Raw genomic sequence first — 18331 nt, forward strand, 5'->3', positions numbered from 1 at the left:
CCCAGCATGACTGGCTTCCAGCTGGGATGTGTGTCATTTGACAACAGATAGTCATGTTTTCCCCATAGATCGAGTCACAGACATGAGAAAGAGGTGAGAAGCAATCATTTCGTTTTTCTTTTTTCTTTTTTTTATCTTTTATGGATAGTGGGAAGGGCATTTGATTTGTCACAACCTGAGATTGTCTCCAATTCTCTAATTATTATTAATGGCACCGTTTATATGACTTTGTGTACGTTTTTGGAATGGATAAGAGGACAAATCAGGCAGTACTTTTTGAGCTGCATTGCTATAATTGCTGACACTTTTAGACAGTGGTTTTTATTATGTGGTGTAGATTGAGGAAGCAGTCACAGAGCTGAACTTTAGTGACAACTTCCTTTTCTTCATTTTGTTTTTGCTGTCTTTTAGCTGGCAAGATGGGTAAGTGACTTCAGATACAGTATGGTGTTCTGACTGCCTGACCTGAGAGAAACAGGAGTAGCAAATTATCCTGAAATGAACGTAGAAAAGATGATAGTCTCAGGGCCTAACACCATGAAAGTGGTGTCATAGAGCCTCTACTCAAAGAAAAAAATATGTGAGTCCTTTGGAAAAACTGGGGCCCCTTGATCACTTTTGGGAGGGGGAATAGCTGCTTGTGAATATTTGTGATCCTTAGAAAATGCTAAACATCTTCGAAAGCACTAAAAATGGGTGCCTGGAAGACTGAGCAATTTTCTCCTCACTATGTAGTGTACTTAAATGTTTCTGAGTACCACCTCAGGTTTAGACAGGATGGAGAGGAAAAGAGTGCCATCTCCCAGTGTGGTAGTTAGGGGGTCTTGGGTCTTTTGGAGTCTAAGAATTAGCTTCGAAGGGCAGATCTGTTTTAACGTTTCTGAAAGCCCGAGAAATCATAGTGCTACTGACTGTGGGTTTTCCTGGGAGCTTTGCTCAGAGTCAGAGTCAGAGTCAGCATGGCTCCTCTGTTGCAGGCACATTGCACCTTGACAGCAGATTAACAGTTTGTTCTACAGATGCCACACATCTTTCCTTCCGTTGGTAGACTAAACCAGGGAACAGTTATCGATTGATTTGTTAACGACTTGACACCACCAGTCTGCTTTTTACTTTTGCTATTTGCCTGAAGAATGAATACCTAAGTGGTCTATAGCGTGATATTTACTTAGGGAGCCAGCTATAAAAGTTAAATAGATGGATGCATATTGATTTTGTGTGGGAGGTCCCTGGTGATGGTCTGAAGAGCAGGGTTGGCATGAATTAATGCACTACTGTTAAATTTGCATTTTTTATGAATCTGAATTATTCCTCAGCTGATCATATAAACTTGGCCATATGTTGTGAAGATATTCTATATGGTTTATAATTTCATATTATAAAGAAAAAAATTCCTTACAATTCATTGAAGCAATCCCAGTGCCATCACCTTCCTGATATATTGAGTAAGGATCATAAATTGTGAGAGTACATGTTTTTAAAAATTATATTAATTTTTTTAAAATGATGGTGGTAATTGTGCATACTTATGGGGTACAGTGTGGCATGTCAGTGTACTCATACAGTGTGCAATGATTAGGTCAGGATAACTAGCATAGTTGTCATCCTCAGACATATCGTTTCTTTGTGTTGGAAACATTCAGAATCCTCTCTATTATTTGAAATACTTGGTGGATTGTTGTCAACCATAGTTATCACAGAAGTTGTTCTGTAGTGTCAGTCATCTTTCCTGTCATTAGAAGGTCTTTATAGATAAACTTAGAAGGGTTAGCGGCTTTATTTAGTAATACAGAAGAAAAGTAGCACCGTGAATCTGAATGTAATCATTTATCCATGAATCCAACAAATGTGTATTGTGTGTGTTCTGCATGTCTGTGGGACACTAAGACTAGTGTGTACACTCGTCTTGTGGAATTGGTGCAGTTTATTTTTATTTATGTTTACTGTATGCTACAGTTGTTCATTAAATTGACTTGATTACATTGGCATCCGCCAGCTTCCTGGATGGTTATGGCTTTCATTTTATCTTCTAAATCTTAATGAAATGTAATTTTTAAATACAAAGAAATTTCCAATTTCACCTTTATTGGAGGCTGAATTCTTGAAAAGAAGATAAAAGGGATTCTTTCTCTCAATCAAGAGTACGAATCTGTCTTTGTATCTTACAGTCCATCTTCATTAACTTCTTTTTTAAAGCCTAATGCTTCTTTTAACAGTTGTTTAGGAGAGTAACTCAAGTCACTTGCCATTTTCAGGCATTTGCCGTTAGGCCGTTTTCTCCCAAATTATGACTCAACTTATCTGTCATGCTTTATAAATTGAGTCCATAGTCGTCTGAGTATGGTGGTGACTATACAAGTGTTTGAAATGCCTAACTTCTAGATCCCTGATTTAAAGGAAAAGGGACATTACTGATGTGTTTTCTGTCCCATGTCTTTGTCATCAGTAGAGCACCTGTTAGGTCCTCAAAACTCTGAAGAATTGCTGGTCTAGCTCGGTAATGTACCTGGCAGGTGAATAGTACAGGGAGAAAGTACCATAAAAATTTAAGAAAAGGAACCATGTTAGCTCTCACTGAACCAAGTTTTCAATCCAAACTAGAAATTCCAGTTTAGATGCATCATGTTTCTTGTGTCTTATAAATGAATTATTTCCTCAGGTCTCTGTCTCTCTTGCTAGAAATTAGAACATAAAGAAGATAATTTGCCTTGGTTTTGTTGAAGCCTTTAGTTGTATTCAGTTCTCAGAGTACATTTTCCTTTCCTTATGCAATATGCCAACTTTGAGACAGCACAGCTCCCTGAAGCTTCATTGATATGCTCTTTAATATGAATTTGGGGGCTAAAATGCCCACATTCTTGGCATACTTTAGAATGAGAATAAGCCAACTGGCAGCAGAACTCACCCTTTGCTCCCAGAGTCCCACAGGTATGGGGACATGGGCCAAAAAGGCACTTTGAAATTTTTAGTATTAAATTTTAATAGCTGTACAAATATATAATTAATCTCAGCTTTCTACCTTTCATTTCAAAATGCATGGGGTTCATTTACAAATGTCATGATTAATTTTAAACGATGGACTTGCTGCTTTGTTTTCAATTCATTAAAAGATTTTTAAGGTTTCTTTCTCTTTCATATATTTAAGCATTGGAAGTGATTATTTTGACTTGTTTTTGGATGACATTACACCTGATCATCAAATCCTGCCTTTTATAACTGCCCTGCAATCATGCACTATATGATTGATTGAGGCCCTTCAAACCCATTGCAGGGAATGATGGAAACATTTCTCTCACACCTTTCAAATGTCTGACCATTTGCTTTACCTTACTGTTTAACCACCAGCGTTTAACCTGTAATGGTGACAATTATTATTAATTCCTGTGCTGCTCTTGTGACTTCAGTAAATTATCACGCTTTTCCTGTACAGCCGGATCCTTTGGGATTAATTTAAACTCCTGAGGGGTCTATAGGTCTGTATTTATAGGAAGGACCTGATTAGGAGGCCGCTATACTTGCTTCTCTTCTGAATTAACACTTTCTTGTTGAACTCATTGCAAAATTAACTTGGGTTGTGAGTGCTGCAAATCCTAAGTGTTCTAGAGGTATTTGCTGTGGCATGAAGCAAGGGCAGAGGGAAGAATGCTGGCTGGGCCTTGGGCTCTGAAAAAGCAGGTAGGGACTAAGTGCTAAGTGGCCATTGCTCCTAGTACTTTATTTCAGAAAGGCCTATCTCCTATGCCAGAGAAGATATGGTTAGGAATGCAATACTCTACTAATTCTTCTAGAAATATCTACTTGTCTGCACAAAGGGGACTTAATGTTCTCCAGTGTTCATCATGGATATTAGCCATCAGGCCTCACCTGTGCAGCAAAGAATCCTAGCATCTGAAAGGCTTGTTCAGGGTCAGGTGACTCATTTGAGGCAGTGCCAGAATGGGATAGTGGTGTCCCCAGTCCCTGCATTTGAATGCATGTCTCCAGAGTTTCTTCAAACTCCAAGTGTGCAGAAATGAGTCTTATTCTCCATCCCTCTCCAAAGACCATGAGCATGTAGAGACGGTGTACTGTTAGAGGACACTCATTGAAGTCAGACCTGGATTCAAGTGTTGGCTCTTGCCATTTTTCAGCTATCTGGACCTGTCATCTTTAATACCGAGCCTCAGTTTCTTCTGTATAATGGGAAATTTAATACTTTCCTTGTAAGATTGTGATTGGCTGAGATTGTGTGTATGAAAGGTCTCTCATAGAGCCAGGGACACAGTTAGCTCACCATATCTCTTCTCTATCCCTACATTCCCAGAATGGGTCTTTGGTAGAGTGATTTTCCAGTAATGATCTTCTAAGAAAGCTTGTTAGAGAATGAATTTACTAGAAGCTCTCTTGTGTGGTGGTGGTTCATGACCATTTCTATCAGGCAGGGCTTCTTGGATCAGTCTTGAAGTGTAACTTCAATTTGTCTTAGACTGTTTTTGTTTGTTTTGATGGTCCTGGGGTTTGAACTCAGCCTCATGCTTGCTAGGCAGGTGCTGTACCACTTGAGCCATATCCCCAGCCCTTTTTGCTTTCCTTATTTTTGGGATAGGGTCTTGCTTTCTTATGCCCAGGCCAGCCTGGACCACAATTCTATTTATGCTTCCTGAGTATCTGGAATGACAGGCATGGTCACCAGACCCAGCTTTTATTGGTTGAGATGGGGGTCTCACAGACTTTTTGCCCAGGCTGGCCTCAAACTGTGACACTCCTGATCTCTACCCTCTGAGTAGCTAGGATTATAGATGTGAGCCACCGTGCCTCACATAGGTTTTAAAAATTTACCTTTTAAAATGCTTTTGGCTGCTATATGGCCTGCAGCAAGTGAGTACTAAACTACAATAGGGCAAATGCTTTATTTAGAATATAACATTTCATAACAGGGTCTTTCATCAAAAGCTACATCCCTTGGGTAGTTTGCGTTATTTCTCCTTGCAAGTGCTATAAATATTTTCTTGTCTCTTGATCTTCTCTTGAGTCCATGTTTTCTTTTTCTTTCTTTTTTTTTTTTTTTTTTTTTTTAGTATTTCATGTACCTTTAATTGAGCTTCTGCAGCTTGCAATTGAAAAGCACTCTAGTAGATACAAGCACAAAACCAGTGCAATGTTATAAATGAAAGCATGAGGTCAGAAGCTCCAAAATCAATCTGCTTAATTTGATTTGAAGCCCTGGTGTGTGTGTGTGTGTGTGTGTGTGTGTGTGTGTGTGTGTGTGTGTGTGTGTAGGTAGATCATTCTGGTTGGTAGTTCACAGGACATGATAGGTAGACAATTGCCACAAACAAGTGGCATTGTTTTTGGTTTTCTCTGACGTCAAAGAAAAAAATTAAACTTTGGATTAAATATCAGACATCAGGGAGAAACTGTAATTCTCAAAGGATACCAAGTGTAAAATTCCATGTGTGGGACAAATGTTGGCATGGCAAGTCATTTCCCTTGGCCGTGATGCTCACTGCCAATGACTAAAATAAGGCACATAGGTGATGCTTAGTGAAAGGCCAGATGCAAAATGCCACATACCATACGATTACATTGATATGAAATGTCCAGAATAGGCAAGGCCATAGTGATGGAAGGTCCATGGATATGTGTCAGGGGCAGGGATGGTGGGGGGCATGGGAGTGACTCTTAAGTGGGTAGAGGGTTTGTTTTGGGGGTGATGAAAATGGTCGTACCACAGTTGCTAAATTGAAATAAGCATAGCACAGCAATGACGTAATAGGGGAAGAATTCCTTCTCATGAACCAAACCATCAGTATGGTCTCGAAAACTTTTAGTTTCCAATTTGAGACCGTATTTTCTTTTTTTTTTTCTTTTTGAACTCAGGGCTTCATGCTTGCTGGGCAGGTGCTCTACCACTCAAGCCACTCCTCCAGCCCTCGAGTCCATATTTTCTATACCCACTTCAACTAACACTTGATGTTTTAAAGCCTCTGCCATTGACTTCCTTTTGTAGGAGTGGGTTCAAGCCCAATGAGCTGAATGACAGTTGCATAGAATTTTGTCTTCTTTAACCAGCTCACCTCCACAGACACTGACCTGACTTCTCTTACCTTGGTCTGTTGACCTACTGCCTGTCCACCTGTGGAAACTGTAGACCTTTGATCTAGGATTGCAGTAGGTGATTTTATGCAATGTTAGGCTCTTTGTTCTTCCTCCTATTGCAGGTTTTCTGTGGTTTTAAATAGCATTCACTTCTTATGTGGTACTTAAACTGCTGCTGTTTTTTGCTTTTTTTCCAGAAAGGCAAATTGTGTTTCTAAAAAAGCATTCGTATGAAAGGTGGAGAGGAAGAGTGATGAGGTCATGGTGACACATGACAAAAATATCAGACTTGAATAGTCTTCCTGTTAATTTAGTTTAAATGTCATGTGTGTTTTAAGTCAGTCATGTAATTTGCTCATCCCTGCAAACTGTCCTTTGAGGCATACAAGATAGAGGGAGGCTTGAAAACGAAAGGCAGCAATCATTATTCAAATGAAGAGGTAGCATCCAGGGGATGCATAACCCAGAAGCATGATACCTTGCGAGAATTAATTGTCTTGCATATTTGTGAAGATTTCTAAAATTTTAACATAATACAATAGGAAAGGTCCCATGGAGGAAAAAAATGGCACTTAAAATTTTCAGTTACTGAACATGGTCAGCCTGCTCTTATGTGATTCTGCACCACAGAGGCATTTATCAACGTTTTTGTTCTGGGTTGAGCCCTAAAGGGGCTTTTCTGTCACATCAGTATTCATGAGTATTAATGGAAAATAGCAGTCACCTGCCTCCATTAGAAAACTACCTCCTTGAATCAAAGATGTGGCATTTACTGCTGCTTAAATCCAAGGACCCAGTGTCTCCATCACCTTGCAAGAAGGAAACACAGATCAATGTAAGGCTTACAGCTGCATGATTGTTTTGATCAGCTGCTGAGTGGCGCCTGCATTTTAGGATTTGTTGTTGAGGAAGGAGATAGATATTCTTAGATTGTAAAGAAACTGTGTTAATAATCATGTTAGATGCTTTTTTTGTTGTTCTAAAATGAGGCTGATTTACCACTCTGTAAGTACATTTTGGAAACCTTTAACTCTGCCTGTGAATATCTTAAGAGAAGATAGGTGTCACAAAACTGTTCCCATTTTCCTCTCCACTGGCCAAGTAGGACATGCTGACTTATCAGAGTCCCCTTTCAAGGTACTTATTAGGCTCCATTTTATAGTTACTAATAGTCTCCTCTCTCCTTCCACATTCTACTCCTGCTTTCTAGAGTGCAGCTGACAAACTCCTTAAGGGCAGAGGTCATGAATCCTCTTGATCTTGAGTCCCTGCTGCTGCACATCTGCTATGTGCTGTATGCCTGGTGACTGGGGGAGTCCAGGGCTAGGCTCACAGCATCAGGGGGTTTCCCTGAGAGGTCAGAGCTAGAGCGAAGCTGGTCTCAGACAGGCAGAGTTGTGATGCCTGAAACAGACCTGGTTCTTCCAGTAACATCATCACTTCCAAGACCTGTCCATGCCTTCTCTGAGCTACTGTCTCCTAAATTTCAAGGCAAGACCTCTGCTTGCCTCTCACATGGATGTTGTAAAATTCAAATGACAACATATCTAAGAGAGTGTGAACCTTCAATAATACCCTGATCTGGGATTATCCAGGACCCACATTAATAATTTTCTGATAACTGGATCTTTTATCCCATGTAGTGGCAGAAAAAAAAAAGACTGAGCATTGTGAATTCAAAAAATGTTTAGTTTTATCCTATCAAAGAATACGTTAAACATAATTACATTGTTCTTGATCATTGAAAATCTTCCTGATCCATCAGCTTTTCTCACATAGTGTAAAAGGGATTCACTTAGGGTTTAGGTAGCAGCATATGAATACGTGCCCCAACACTGAACAACTCCAGCCTGTTAGGTTTTTGCATGCTAATATGTCATCCTTTTGAAATACATTATACAGATTTAAAAAATAGTTTATTTTCTTTGCTGTTTTGATTTGTTATTTTTGAGACTGGGTCTTGCTGTTGCATACAGGTTGACCTCAAACTCTAGATCCTCCTGCCTCCAAGTCCCAAGTGCTGAAATTACAGTTGTGCACCACCATGCCTGGCTTAAAATAGTTGTTTAAGGAACAAAATTTTTTTATTATATTATTGTACTGAGGGTACATTGTGACATTTACAAAACTGCTTACAATATATCATACTTAAATTCACCCCTCCATCATTCTGTTCCCCCCCGATTCTTAGAATAGTTTCAACAGGTCCCATTTTCCATTTCCATACATGAGTACATAATATTTCTGCCATATTCACCCTCTTACACCATTTCCTTATAATCTCCCTTCTCCTAACCCTCAGACAGGGCTGTTTTACCTTCTTGTCCTCCATTTTTGAAGAAAAACAGACATTTTTGCTTGAGATATTGATACAGAGAGTTCCATTATGACATTTCCATGTATATATGTATTATTTCCTGAATTGGTCCACCCCCCCCCATTTTTCTCCTTTCTGCCTTAGTCCCCTTCTTGTGGTGATTTCAACAGGTTTTAAAATTCTGTATTCATTCTTGAATAGAAAGTACATCAACCATATTCATCTTCTTAACTTCCTTCTTTTCCCCTTCCCCTCCCATTAGTGACCTCCCCTTAGCATGTTTCCATTCTTGTCCTTTGCTATTTAGGTCTCTATTTGTTGTTCAGTAGGAATTTTGCTTTGGTATTATATCTACCTGTACATGCATTGTAAAGTACAAAATATTACATAGTTTGTTTTTTGTGGCACTGGGGATTGAACCCAAGTTCTTACACATGCTAGGTAAATGTTTGACACTTGGGCTGTACCTCCAACCCTTTTCTTTTGTGGTTGTTTTTCAGATGGGGTCTCGCTAACCTTTTTGCCCTGATTGGCCTCACACTGCGATCCTCCCATCTCCACCTCCTGTATAGCTAGCGTTACAGGCACATGAAGTTTATATTGTTTCAAGCACTTGTGTGTTTATTATACCTTCTTCAAGGGAGACTTGGGCTAAATAGAAAGCCTTGGAGGTTGATTTGAAATAATCCCAGATTATAAATGTCTTTGTCATTTGTCGGGGAATGAAACCGAGGTACATAGACCCCTGGGTAGCCTTCAAGGCTACTACTCACAAAATTGAACTGTGTTAGGACCAAACTCCCAAGGGCTCTGCTCTTCCCTATCACCTCTGTCAAAGCGTAGACTTTTAGGAGACACAGGGAGAATTGCAGGGTCAGGTGTAAAGAATTTGAAGTTCTCAAGACAAATGCCTCCTTTTGAAACAGGAGCCTCTTCCTGTTCAGCTTGTAGCAAGGGGAGACAGGCTTTGTTCAAAAAGCTCCATTAATATTCTAAGAGAGCCGGGGAACCCAGAGTTTGGATCCCTATACACAGCAGAACGGTGTAGTCTCTGATTCTAGGCAACTCTGAAGGTCCTCCCTAGAACAGGTCCCCAGACTCCCTTCTGTCACCCCACCCTCCCACCTCACTGTCTCAGCTACTCCCATGGCCAGCTGCTTTGCTTCCTTATATGACCCTCTATCTCTATAAAAGTGGTGGCAGTAGTCATGCTATTATTGTACATGTTAGTAGAATTTACCATTTGTGGGATATCTGAATCCTAAGATGTTCTGCTGTTTTACATAATTTTCATTTTGCCTCGGAGCTCTGCTTAGGGAGGTGTTATGACGCCCATGAAATGCATGCAGTGCTCTTAGCATAGCACTTGCTTGTCTCCCTGTGACATCTCCTGAGAGGATAAGCTCCACGGAGGCGAGGAATTTTGTCACTCTTGTTCCCTGTTGTATCACAAGGGCCTAGGACGGTGCCTGGCACATAGCACTGCTCAACAAATGTTCATAGAATGAACCATGCCTATCATTTTCTAGCTATCCCTGCTGTTAGAGATGAGCAAACTACAGTTCAGAGAGGTTTAGCAAGTTGGCCAATTCACAGCAGGAAGAAAGTGGCAGAGCTGGACTTAGGACCTGGACCCACCTGGCTTGGAGCCTGTGGTATCCTCCCAACCCCTCTGCTGCCTGCTCTAAGAAGAAGGAATGATTCTAGTAGGAATTAGGAGATGCCCATCAAGCAGCCCTGAGTGGGAGAGCTTTTGGGTATGTGGTACTTGCGTACTAGGTGATGGGGGAGATGGGCCTTGCCTGTGTGAATGGGAGCCGGGGTGCATCCTGCCTAAGCCAGGACCATACACTCCTCCCTCTTGAAGGTTTCAGGATGATTTATCAGCTGGGAAACCCTAATTAACACAGCTTACATTTCTGCAGTTGTCTAACCCTTTCTTGGATTGTGCTGCCTTATCTCTTTAGCAGATGGCTCGCTTCCCTTGACAGGCTTCTGCTCTGGCTCCTTCCATTATGTTGATGGTAAGGGCCAAAGACAACCTAATTCAAATTTCACCACAAAAAAAGTAAAAAGTGTAAATGTATAAGATGATGGATATGTTAATTAGGTTGATTGTAGTGATTATTTCAGTATATACACATATGAAAACTTCAAATTGTACATCTTAAAATATTTTAAAATTACATATATTTATTAAGTCTACCTGGTCTAAAAGGAATATGACTTTGGGAAATTATTTCAATTAATCAAAACTAATGTGAAGATCACATATACTTTGGGAGAAGGTGGTAAATGATAAGCAAATCCAGTCTTCTGACATATAAGTAAGATGGCTTGTTCTCTTTTGCTTTGCACAGATAAGACATTGTGATTTTTTTCTCCATTGTTTAGATAACTAATAAAGTTTGCTGCTTTTCCAAATGTAATCTGGAAGTGTTTTATATCTGTCACCTATATTTGAAGCTCTAGGCAGTGTTTTGTAATGATACCTACAGAGACCCACCACAGCACAAATGACACACTTACCAACTTTCATTCTGTGTTTACCTATGGGTTCTGTGTACATAGGTGTCACGTTATCAAACTAGAATTATGTTAAGAAGAAGCAGCATCTCTCCCTGCTGTCCCATCGTGAGGTCACATACATTGAAGTTATAGAATATACTTGGATATATATTGGATAGACTTATATTACCTTTTTGAGCGAAGTAATATCCCAGTTCTGATTATTTCCTTAAATAAACCTGGTTCTTTCCCATTTCAGTCAAGGCAATTATATTTTTATGAATTCATGAAAATGATTCTCCAGATTGTTTTATTTTTATGAATTCATGAAAATGCTTCTCCAGATTCTTTTATCCTTTGTGTTTGCTATTGATTTTTGCTTGCTTACAGACTCCTAGGGGCCTTGGGAAATAAATATTATATATTTGCCCCAGGCAAGACCATCCTCAAGTCATCCTCAAAAGAAAGCTTACTCCCTTACTCTGAATGAATTCAGAGATGAAAGCATCTGTGAGGCACCATGACAATAGGTCATTTACTTCGAAAGACTTTCTTAATATCTAACCTAACATCTTTCTCCTCTGATCTTGTTCAGAAAAATAAAAAGAGCTAAGAATGCAAAACATATCTTTTCCTGATTTATAAAGAGGGCTTTGCTATGTAGCTTTTCTGTTTGGGGATTGAATAAATATTCATATCAATATAAACACTAATGTGTTCATGCACTGGATGTCGAAAATGATCAGCCCATGAGTGTGGGCGATGGTTCACTCCAAAGCTGTCAGGACAGGAACAAACGGTTCTGGTACCTTGTAGATGAACTTGCATTCTTAGGGTTTCAGAAATGATTTTATTTTTGTTTATTTATTTATTTTTAGGTGCATTTTGACCAATTTAAAGAAGCATTGATCCTTATCTTGTCTAGAACTCTATCCAGTGAAGAGCAATTTCAAGAACCAGGTAAGGCCTACATTGCCCTTTAAAGCTTGTCCAGGGAAGGAGGGGTGAGGGGGTTGGGGCGCTCAGTGATAGAGCCCTTTCCTGGCATGTCTGAGGCCCTGGGTTCAATCCCAGGTTGCCGGGGGGCGGGGTGGGGGGGAATGTGGGAACCTTGAAGCATGCCTGTGAAGGATTTGGGACATCTGTCTTTTACAGATTGAGCAGTTATTTCCAGAGACTTCTTTTTCATATTATTATAGAAGTCTTGCAGCTGTTGGACTGTAAAATGAGACTTCTTTTCTGCAGTAGTGTATTGTGGAAAAAATAACTGAATTGTTCCTAGACAATGTGTCAGATGGTGTGGCAACAACTCATTCTTGGAATGGGCAGAGTGAAGGTGAATGGTAGCTTCTTCTCCTCATTTCCTGTGTACATGGAAACACACGATTTTGGGGAATTTTTTCTGGAAGAAGAAGGGTGGCCAGTCTAGAGATAATTCTGTATAGTTCTAGTAAGTGGCTAGCCCTCTGCTATGGACATGACCACACGATGTTACGATTATTTATCAGTCGTTCACACTCAGTGCTAGCTCCTTGAGAGCCAGGGAGTTCATTTTTGTATTTCCAGTGCTTAGAATTACTTGACGAATGTTATTAAATGACTTAATATTCATCAATTTTTTTAAAAGCACCATACAATATTAGACACATTGTTATTTTTTGTATTTCTGAAAAGAAATTTTTTCTTTTGCCAAATACGATGTAAAATGCTATTGGTTGTGAAATTTCAGTGTGTTCACATCTGGCTTTGGGGGTGTGTGCTTTAGAATCAAGGAAATAATGGTAACTATTTAAGAGAAAGTATAAACAGTGTAGAAATGTGTATTAAAGTACAGTTTATCAAATCAGTGTGACAGTGGTTGTCATGGGCTAGCGGTAGGGGTTGACTATAAAGGTACACAGGGAATTTGGGGGGTGATGAAACTGAAACTGTTATCATTTTTTTGTTTGTTTGTTTGTTTTTTGGTTAGACTGAGGTTTGAACTCAAGGCTCTGCAAAGCAGGTGCTCCAGCACTTGAGCCACACCTCCACTCCATTTTTTTCTGTTTATTTTGGAGGTGAGTCTCCTGAACTATTTGCCTGGGCTGGCCTCCAGCTGTGATCTCCCAATGTTAGCCACCTGAGTAGCCAGGATTACAGGCATGAGCCTCTGGCACCGGACTGAAAGTGTTTTATCTTGATTGTGATGGTAGTTGTGTGACTGGAGTTTTTCCAACCCAAAAATTGTATGCTATAAGGCTGAAATTTATTCTAAGTAAGTTATACCTCAATAAATCTGACTTAAGAGAACATCAAAAATAGAGTCCATTTTGAGATGAAGAAATCATGAACTTTTCATGGCTACAAGGAACCACTTAGTGCAACCTATTTAGATGAAACACAGATGGGAGCTCACTTCTTTTCTTACTGGTTTGTTCTTCATGGTACCTTCTGCACAGTCCAGATTTGGCCATATGTCTGAACATTGCTTTCAACGGTGTTTTGGATTCTGGATTAAATCCTCCCTTTTTACTAATAGTGACCATTTTAGGAAGGTGATTCTGAACTTTGATGCTTGCCAGAGCTCTCTGGAAGTCCTAGAGAGCCTGGATGAGAAAGGTTATTGTAGTCTTAAGCTTTCTCCAGACTAATAGTGGAATTTCTGTAAGTCACCATTGCTGAAACATAGGCCTTTGTTATTTGTGGGCTCTCACATCATACTGATATTTTTACCTTTTTAAAGTTTCTCCCCTTGATAACAATTATGTAAGATCTAGGACCATGAATAAGATGGTGATGTCGTCGCCCCTGATGTTAATAGGAGCATATATTTATATATTTATACGGACATAAAGTTAGTGTCTTCAGTGTGCTGTTAAGGTGCTTTTATATGGGTTTGGGAGGCAACGCCCTGCCACAAGTTCACATAATCCTTTTTCTGCCCTTTCTTCAAAGCCATACTGTCACCTGCAAGATTTATGGTGACCACAGATGTTGAGCGTGCCCCCTAGAGTTGTGCAGTGTTGGAACCTAGGCAACAGGATGAGCTAGGCAATGGCTGGTTGAGCTTGGGAACAGCCAGGATGCATAAAGTTGATAAATCTCCCTCCAGATGGTGGCTTCATAGTTATGTGTGGTTCTCACTGTTGTGCAGGCAGAGGCCATAATTTGAGCCAGTTTTCGAGGATAGCACACAGAAAGGATTTTTATAGTTTCACCATGTGTCCTATTTTATGGGTAACTGACAGCAAATCTTTGTGACAAACCTGCCCCAAATCAGTATAATCAGCAGCCAGGTACTTACTGATAGCATTTTAGCCAGCATTTAAATGACTTCCCTCACATTTGTCCTGGCTGGATAAAAATCTCTGCCTTAAGAGCATTTTATCTAATCTGAAGCATGAGCCAGCCCTTCCTCCCTCATTCCTTTGTTCTGAGCATCTCTGCTTTGTCCTTTCCCATCTCTCCCTGGCCCCTCCAGTTGTTCCTGGTGGTAAAGTAATTCTTTCCACTCAAACATTCTTCCACCCACTCTAAATCTGACTCTTCCACCCCTCAGACTGACTGGCTTGGGTGGGCAGAGACAGAGGGAGAAGGATCATGACTCAAATGCAGTGTATCAGGAGGCCACCTGAGCTCATTGCTCCCTCTTCCTTGATGAAGATAAAACTGTCCCTTAAGTCACAGTCCATTGCATTTTAGGGCTGGAGGGAACTCTGCCATTTTATCAAACTGCAAATGGAGGCCTAAAGAAGGGCAGAGCCTAATGGAAATCTCACAGATAATGGCAGAAGAGGATGCTAACAGTGCATTGTCAAGGTTTAGTTTAAGGATTTTTATCTTCAGGTGGATGAGGTGGTCCTCTGACAGTGCAGGCATGGCCCAAAGAGTCTTTACAAGTGGCAGAGGCAGCAGGCAGTGAATAAGAGCAAGGTGTGCCTCATCTTTGGAGATGGGGTTGCCCATGGCCTCCACATTTTTGGGCTGTACAGGACTTAGTCCGTCTTCTGTCACACTGGGCCAGGTCTGTTGTATTTTTGCTTTGCCTTTTGAAATCAGTGGTCCTGTAAGACTTGGAGAGAAAAAGTGACCCTTAAACTGTGGTGGACACATAAAAGATAGGAAAGCTGTAATGTACAGCCTTAGAAACCCACAGTCATAACACCTAAGATTTAAAAAAAAATTTTTTTTGGTGGTACTGGGGTTTGAGCTCAGGGCCTGTGCTTGCTAGCAGGAGCCCTACCACTTGAGCCACTCCCCAAGCCCTTTTTTGCTTTAGTTAGTTTTCAGGTAGGAGCTCATGTTTTTTGCCCTTGACCTGTGTAGGACTGAAATCCTGCCACCTACAGCCTCTTCTATAGCTGGGAACACAGATACATGCCACCATACCCTCCTTATTGTTGAGATGGGGGTCTTGTTATCTTTTTGCCTATGCTGGCCTCAAATCCTCCTGATCTTCACCTCCTGAATAGCTGGGATTACAGACATGAGCCATTGTGCCCGGATTATACCTAGCTTGGCCTAGGAGTTGGAAAATACTAACTCTGTCTGTCTCTAATGAGGTTACCTTGTATGTTACACAGATTAATTGTATTGTTTTCTAATATCTAAGTGAATTATCTAAATCTGTGGGAAAAAAAACTTGCTTTGTGTTTCTGTAAGATTTCACCTAATGTAAGTTGACGCACTGAAGTTCTAAGGACAAGTACCTGCTATATCTCACCCTTTCCTGTTCTTCTAATAAAAGGCAGTTGTATATAAATAATACAAAAGCAAAGCTCTAATGGGATTTGAGAGGATATGAAGTTCAGTCATTATTTCCACAGTCTTGTGCTCTGCCATTTATAACTTCTCTGAGGTACTGTTTCTATATTATTTTAAATGAAGGGGCATGGACTAGATTATTTTCAGCATCTTTATAACTCTATATATTTGTGATCCTAAGACTCTGGAGGTTTTTTTCCCCTTAAAAATTAATAACAGCAAAATGAAAAATACTAAAATTCAGATAAGGACAAAAAAATGGGTTGGGGATGTAAGGAGTCCTTTGTACAGTAACCTGATTAATGTTGCTAGTGGCAAAACTTCCTCATATCTGCGTGTACAGTTTAATTTTAAAATTATTTTTCTGGGATAAGAGAAGGGCACCAACTTCCTAGCTGTTTATTCAATTTGTGATGCCTTTGGCTGATTGGATTTTTGTAGTGGAAAACTGGCACACACTTGAAGCTACAAGGCATCGACATGCTGGCTGGATCCAGTCTCCAGAGATCTTTTCCTTGTTTGATGCATTTTGCATTAGATTTCTGTTGTGCAGTAGATGTTAGCATAAAGTTGAAAGCCTTTGCTTTCCTGATGTGGTTTGTTGAAAAGGTCTTTCCTTTGTTTATTGAAGAGGAGAAACTTGGGTTTGGAAAAGCCAGCTCATTATGAAAACAGGTCTAGCTAGGTATTGTTTTGGTGCAGATAATTGTTTTTGTAACAGTCTTCCTAATTCCAGGAACCACCCCAATTATAATTTTTTCCCTCAAATTTTGAAGAAGCTGTAAATGTAATGAACAGATTCTTTTCCTTCACTTAACAAATGTGCAATAACGTTCTGTGACATGGAACTAGGCTCCATTCTGAGACGCTGCAGTTGAAGGCCTGTGTTTGTAACTATGTTGAGAGGCCTTGGGCTAGGCTCTGAAGTCTGGTGAAGTTCTTGGTTTAGGGAGGTTTTATTCACAGGTGGCCCAGGAGACTTGTTCTATGTTCTGTCTTTGGCTAAGTAAGAGCTTAGTCCCTGTTGTCTGGGTGTCAACAAAATGCTAATAGTGAGGACCAGAAGTTTTCTTCAAACCACCACCACCACCACCACCAACAACAACAATAAAAGAGAGTATTCAGAGTGTGTTTATAAGGTCATGAAATTGGAAACATGCGTGCCTACAGGTGGTCATGCAAAATGATAGAACCTTTCTAGAATTATATAATAGGTAGCACGAGCTGCAGTAATGCTCTTGGCCAATCAGTGCCATTCTCAGATTTTTATGCTATATAAGTAATTATGAATATGCACAAAAATGTGCATATAAGGATACTAATTTCAGATTGTGTGTGTGTGTGTAAAGAAAATTTGGCAGTGTATCAGTAGGCAAATTGTGTATCTGTGTAATCAAAAACTCAGCAGCTATTAAATTGCTATAGAAGAATACTAATTATGATGATAATTTTACTAGGATAAAAAGCAATCCTTAAAAAATATATGTATATGTCCAAGAAATAATCTGGATATTTAAATTTAAGTAGGGCTAGTGAGAAGTTTCATAATGAAACAGTTTACTTGGGAGTTGTGCCTATACTTTATTTCAGTTTCAGTGAGTGTGTAAGAAGGCTTCCACACAGGGGACGTGGACGTGAAGATGGTAGTTTTCTATGGAGAGTCTTAGAGAATTGGGTGTGTCCCTCACACATCTGTCCATTGATGAAGGGAAAGGAGATGAACGAGGAAGAGAAAATTGGAACAAGCACAAGATCAAGATCAGGGCAGCTCCAGTTTCTGAGATGACTAATTGGATAATGTCTTTATACATTTGCCACTAATCTGACCTGTTACAAAAAAATGAGGCTGGGACAAATCTGCTGTGGGGTTGAAGACTGTGTCTCCGAGGTGCCCAATGCTAGGTCCTTCTCCCCAGCCTGATGGCTTTGGGGTACCAGCTCCACAGGAGTCTGGCGGAAGGACCAGAGAGTGCTGGAGCTCCTAGAACAAGGCCTGCTGGGCCAGATGCTGACCTTGCTCCATGCTCTTGCTTCTTGTTTTCCCTCTTTCCAGATGAGAAAACCAATCCTTCATGAAGTTAAGGACCCCTAACTTAGATGCAGTTGAGTGTCCACATTCAGGTCTACTTGATCCAAAAACCCTGGTTCTTTCTATGAAGCCCACTGCCCTGGAAAATGTTACAGTCTGTCTGGGGCAGCAATTCTGACATGTGAGGTGTTTTTAGAAAAATATGACCACAGTCATTATTAAATTGGGAACTGTAGACAATATGAGTTACACTAAAATGCATAGGAGAAAAGATTCCATGAAGATTGTATTTGAAAGCAATGTTTTGAGTTGAGCCTTGAATGATAAGGAGGACTCAGAGAGGTAAAAAGTGAGTCTTTGCCTTTTACCCCAAAGTGACTCAAGACACAGGCCTTCCCAACAAACACTAGCCAATTGATTCTCCTTTGCAAAGGCTGGGGAAACAATCATACAATCACTGTCAACTCAAAGATCATTTCCTGCTGACTGATCTTCAACTGCCATGAGTCTGAGATAGACCATGCAATCAGGCAGTCAACCCTGGGCATTGCCACAACACACCCATCCACCACCTTTAGCCACCTTGGCGGCCGGTAACAATTCCCTTCAAAGCCTTCTGCCCAGATAGTGCTAATCAGAGCTACCCCTCATTACAT

The 18331-nt window shown here is 40.3% G+C and overlaps 1 protein-coding gene across 8 annotated transcripts in view; it reads left to right on the forward strand.

The window, feature by feature from the left end:
- The window catches only part of Nin (ninein), a 95839-nt gene that overhangs the window by 10615 nt on the left and 66893 nt on the right, over positions 1-18331 (forward strand). For all 8 annotated transcript variants that reach the window (XM_074068000.1, XM_074068002.1, XM_074068004.1 and 5 more), the window contains one exon: positions 11782-11863. In XM_074068000.1, coding sequence (XP_073924101.1) covers positions 11782-11863 — 82 coding nt within the window. The remainder of the gene's footprint in view (positions 1-11781; positions 11864-18331) is intronic.

Source organism: Castor canadensis, chromosome 3 (assembly GCF_047511655.1).
Source record: "Castor canadensis chromosome 3, mCasCan1.hap1v2, whole genome shotgun sequence".
NCBI lineage: Eukaryota > Metazoa > Chordata > Mammalia > Rodentia > Castoridae > Castor > Castor canadensis.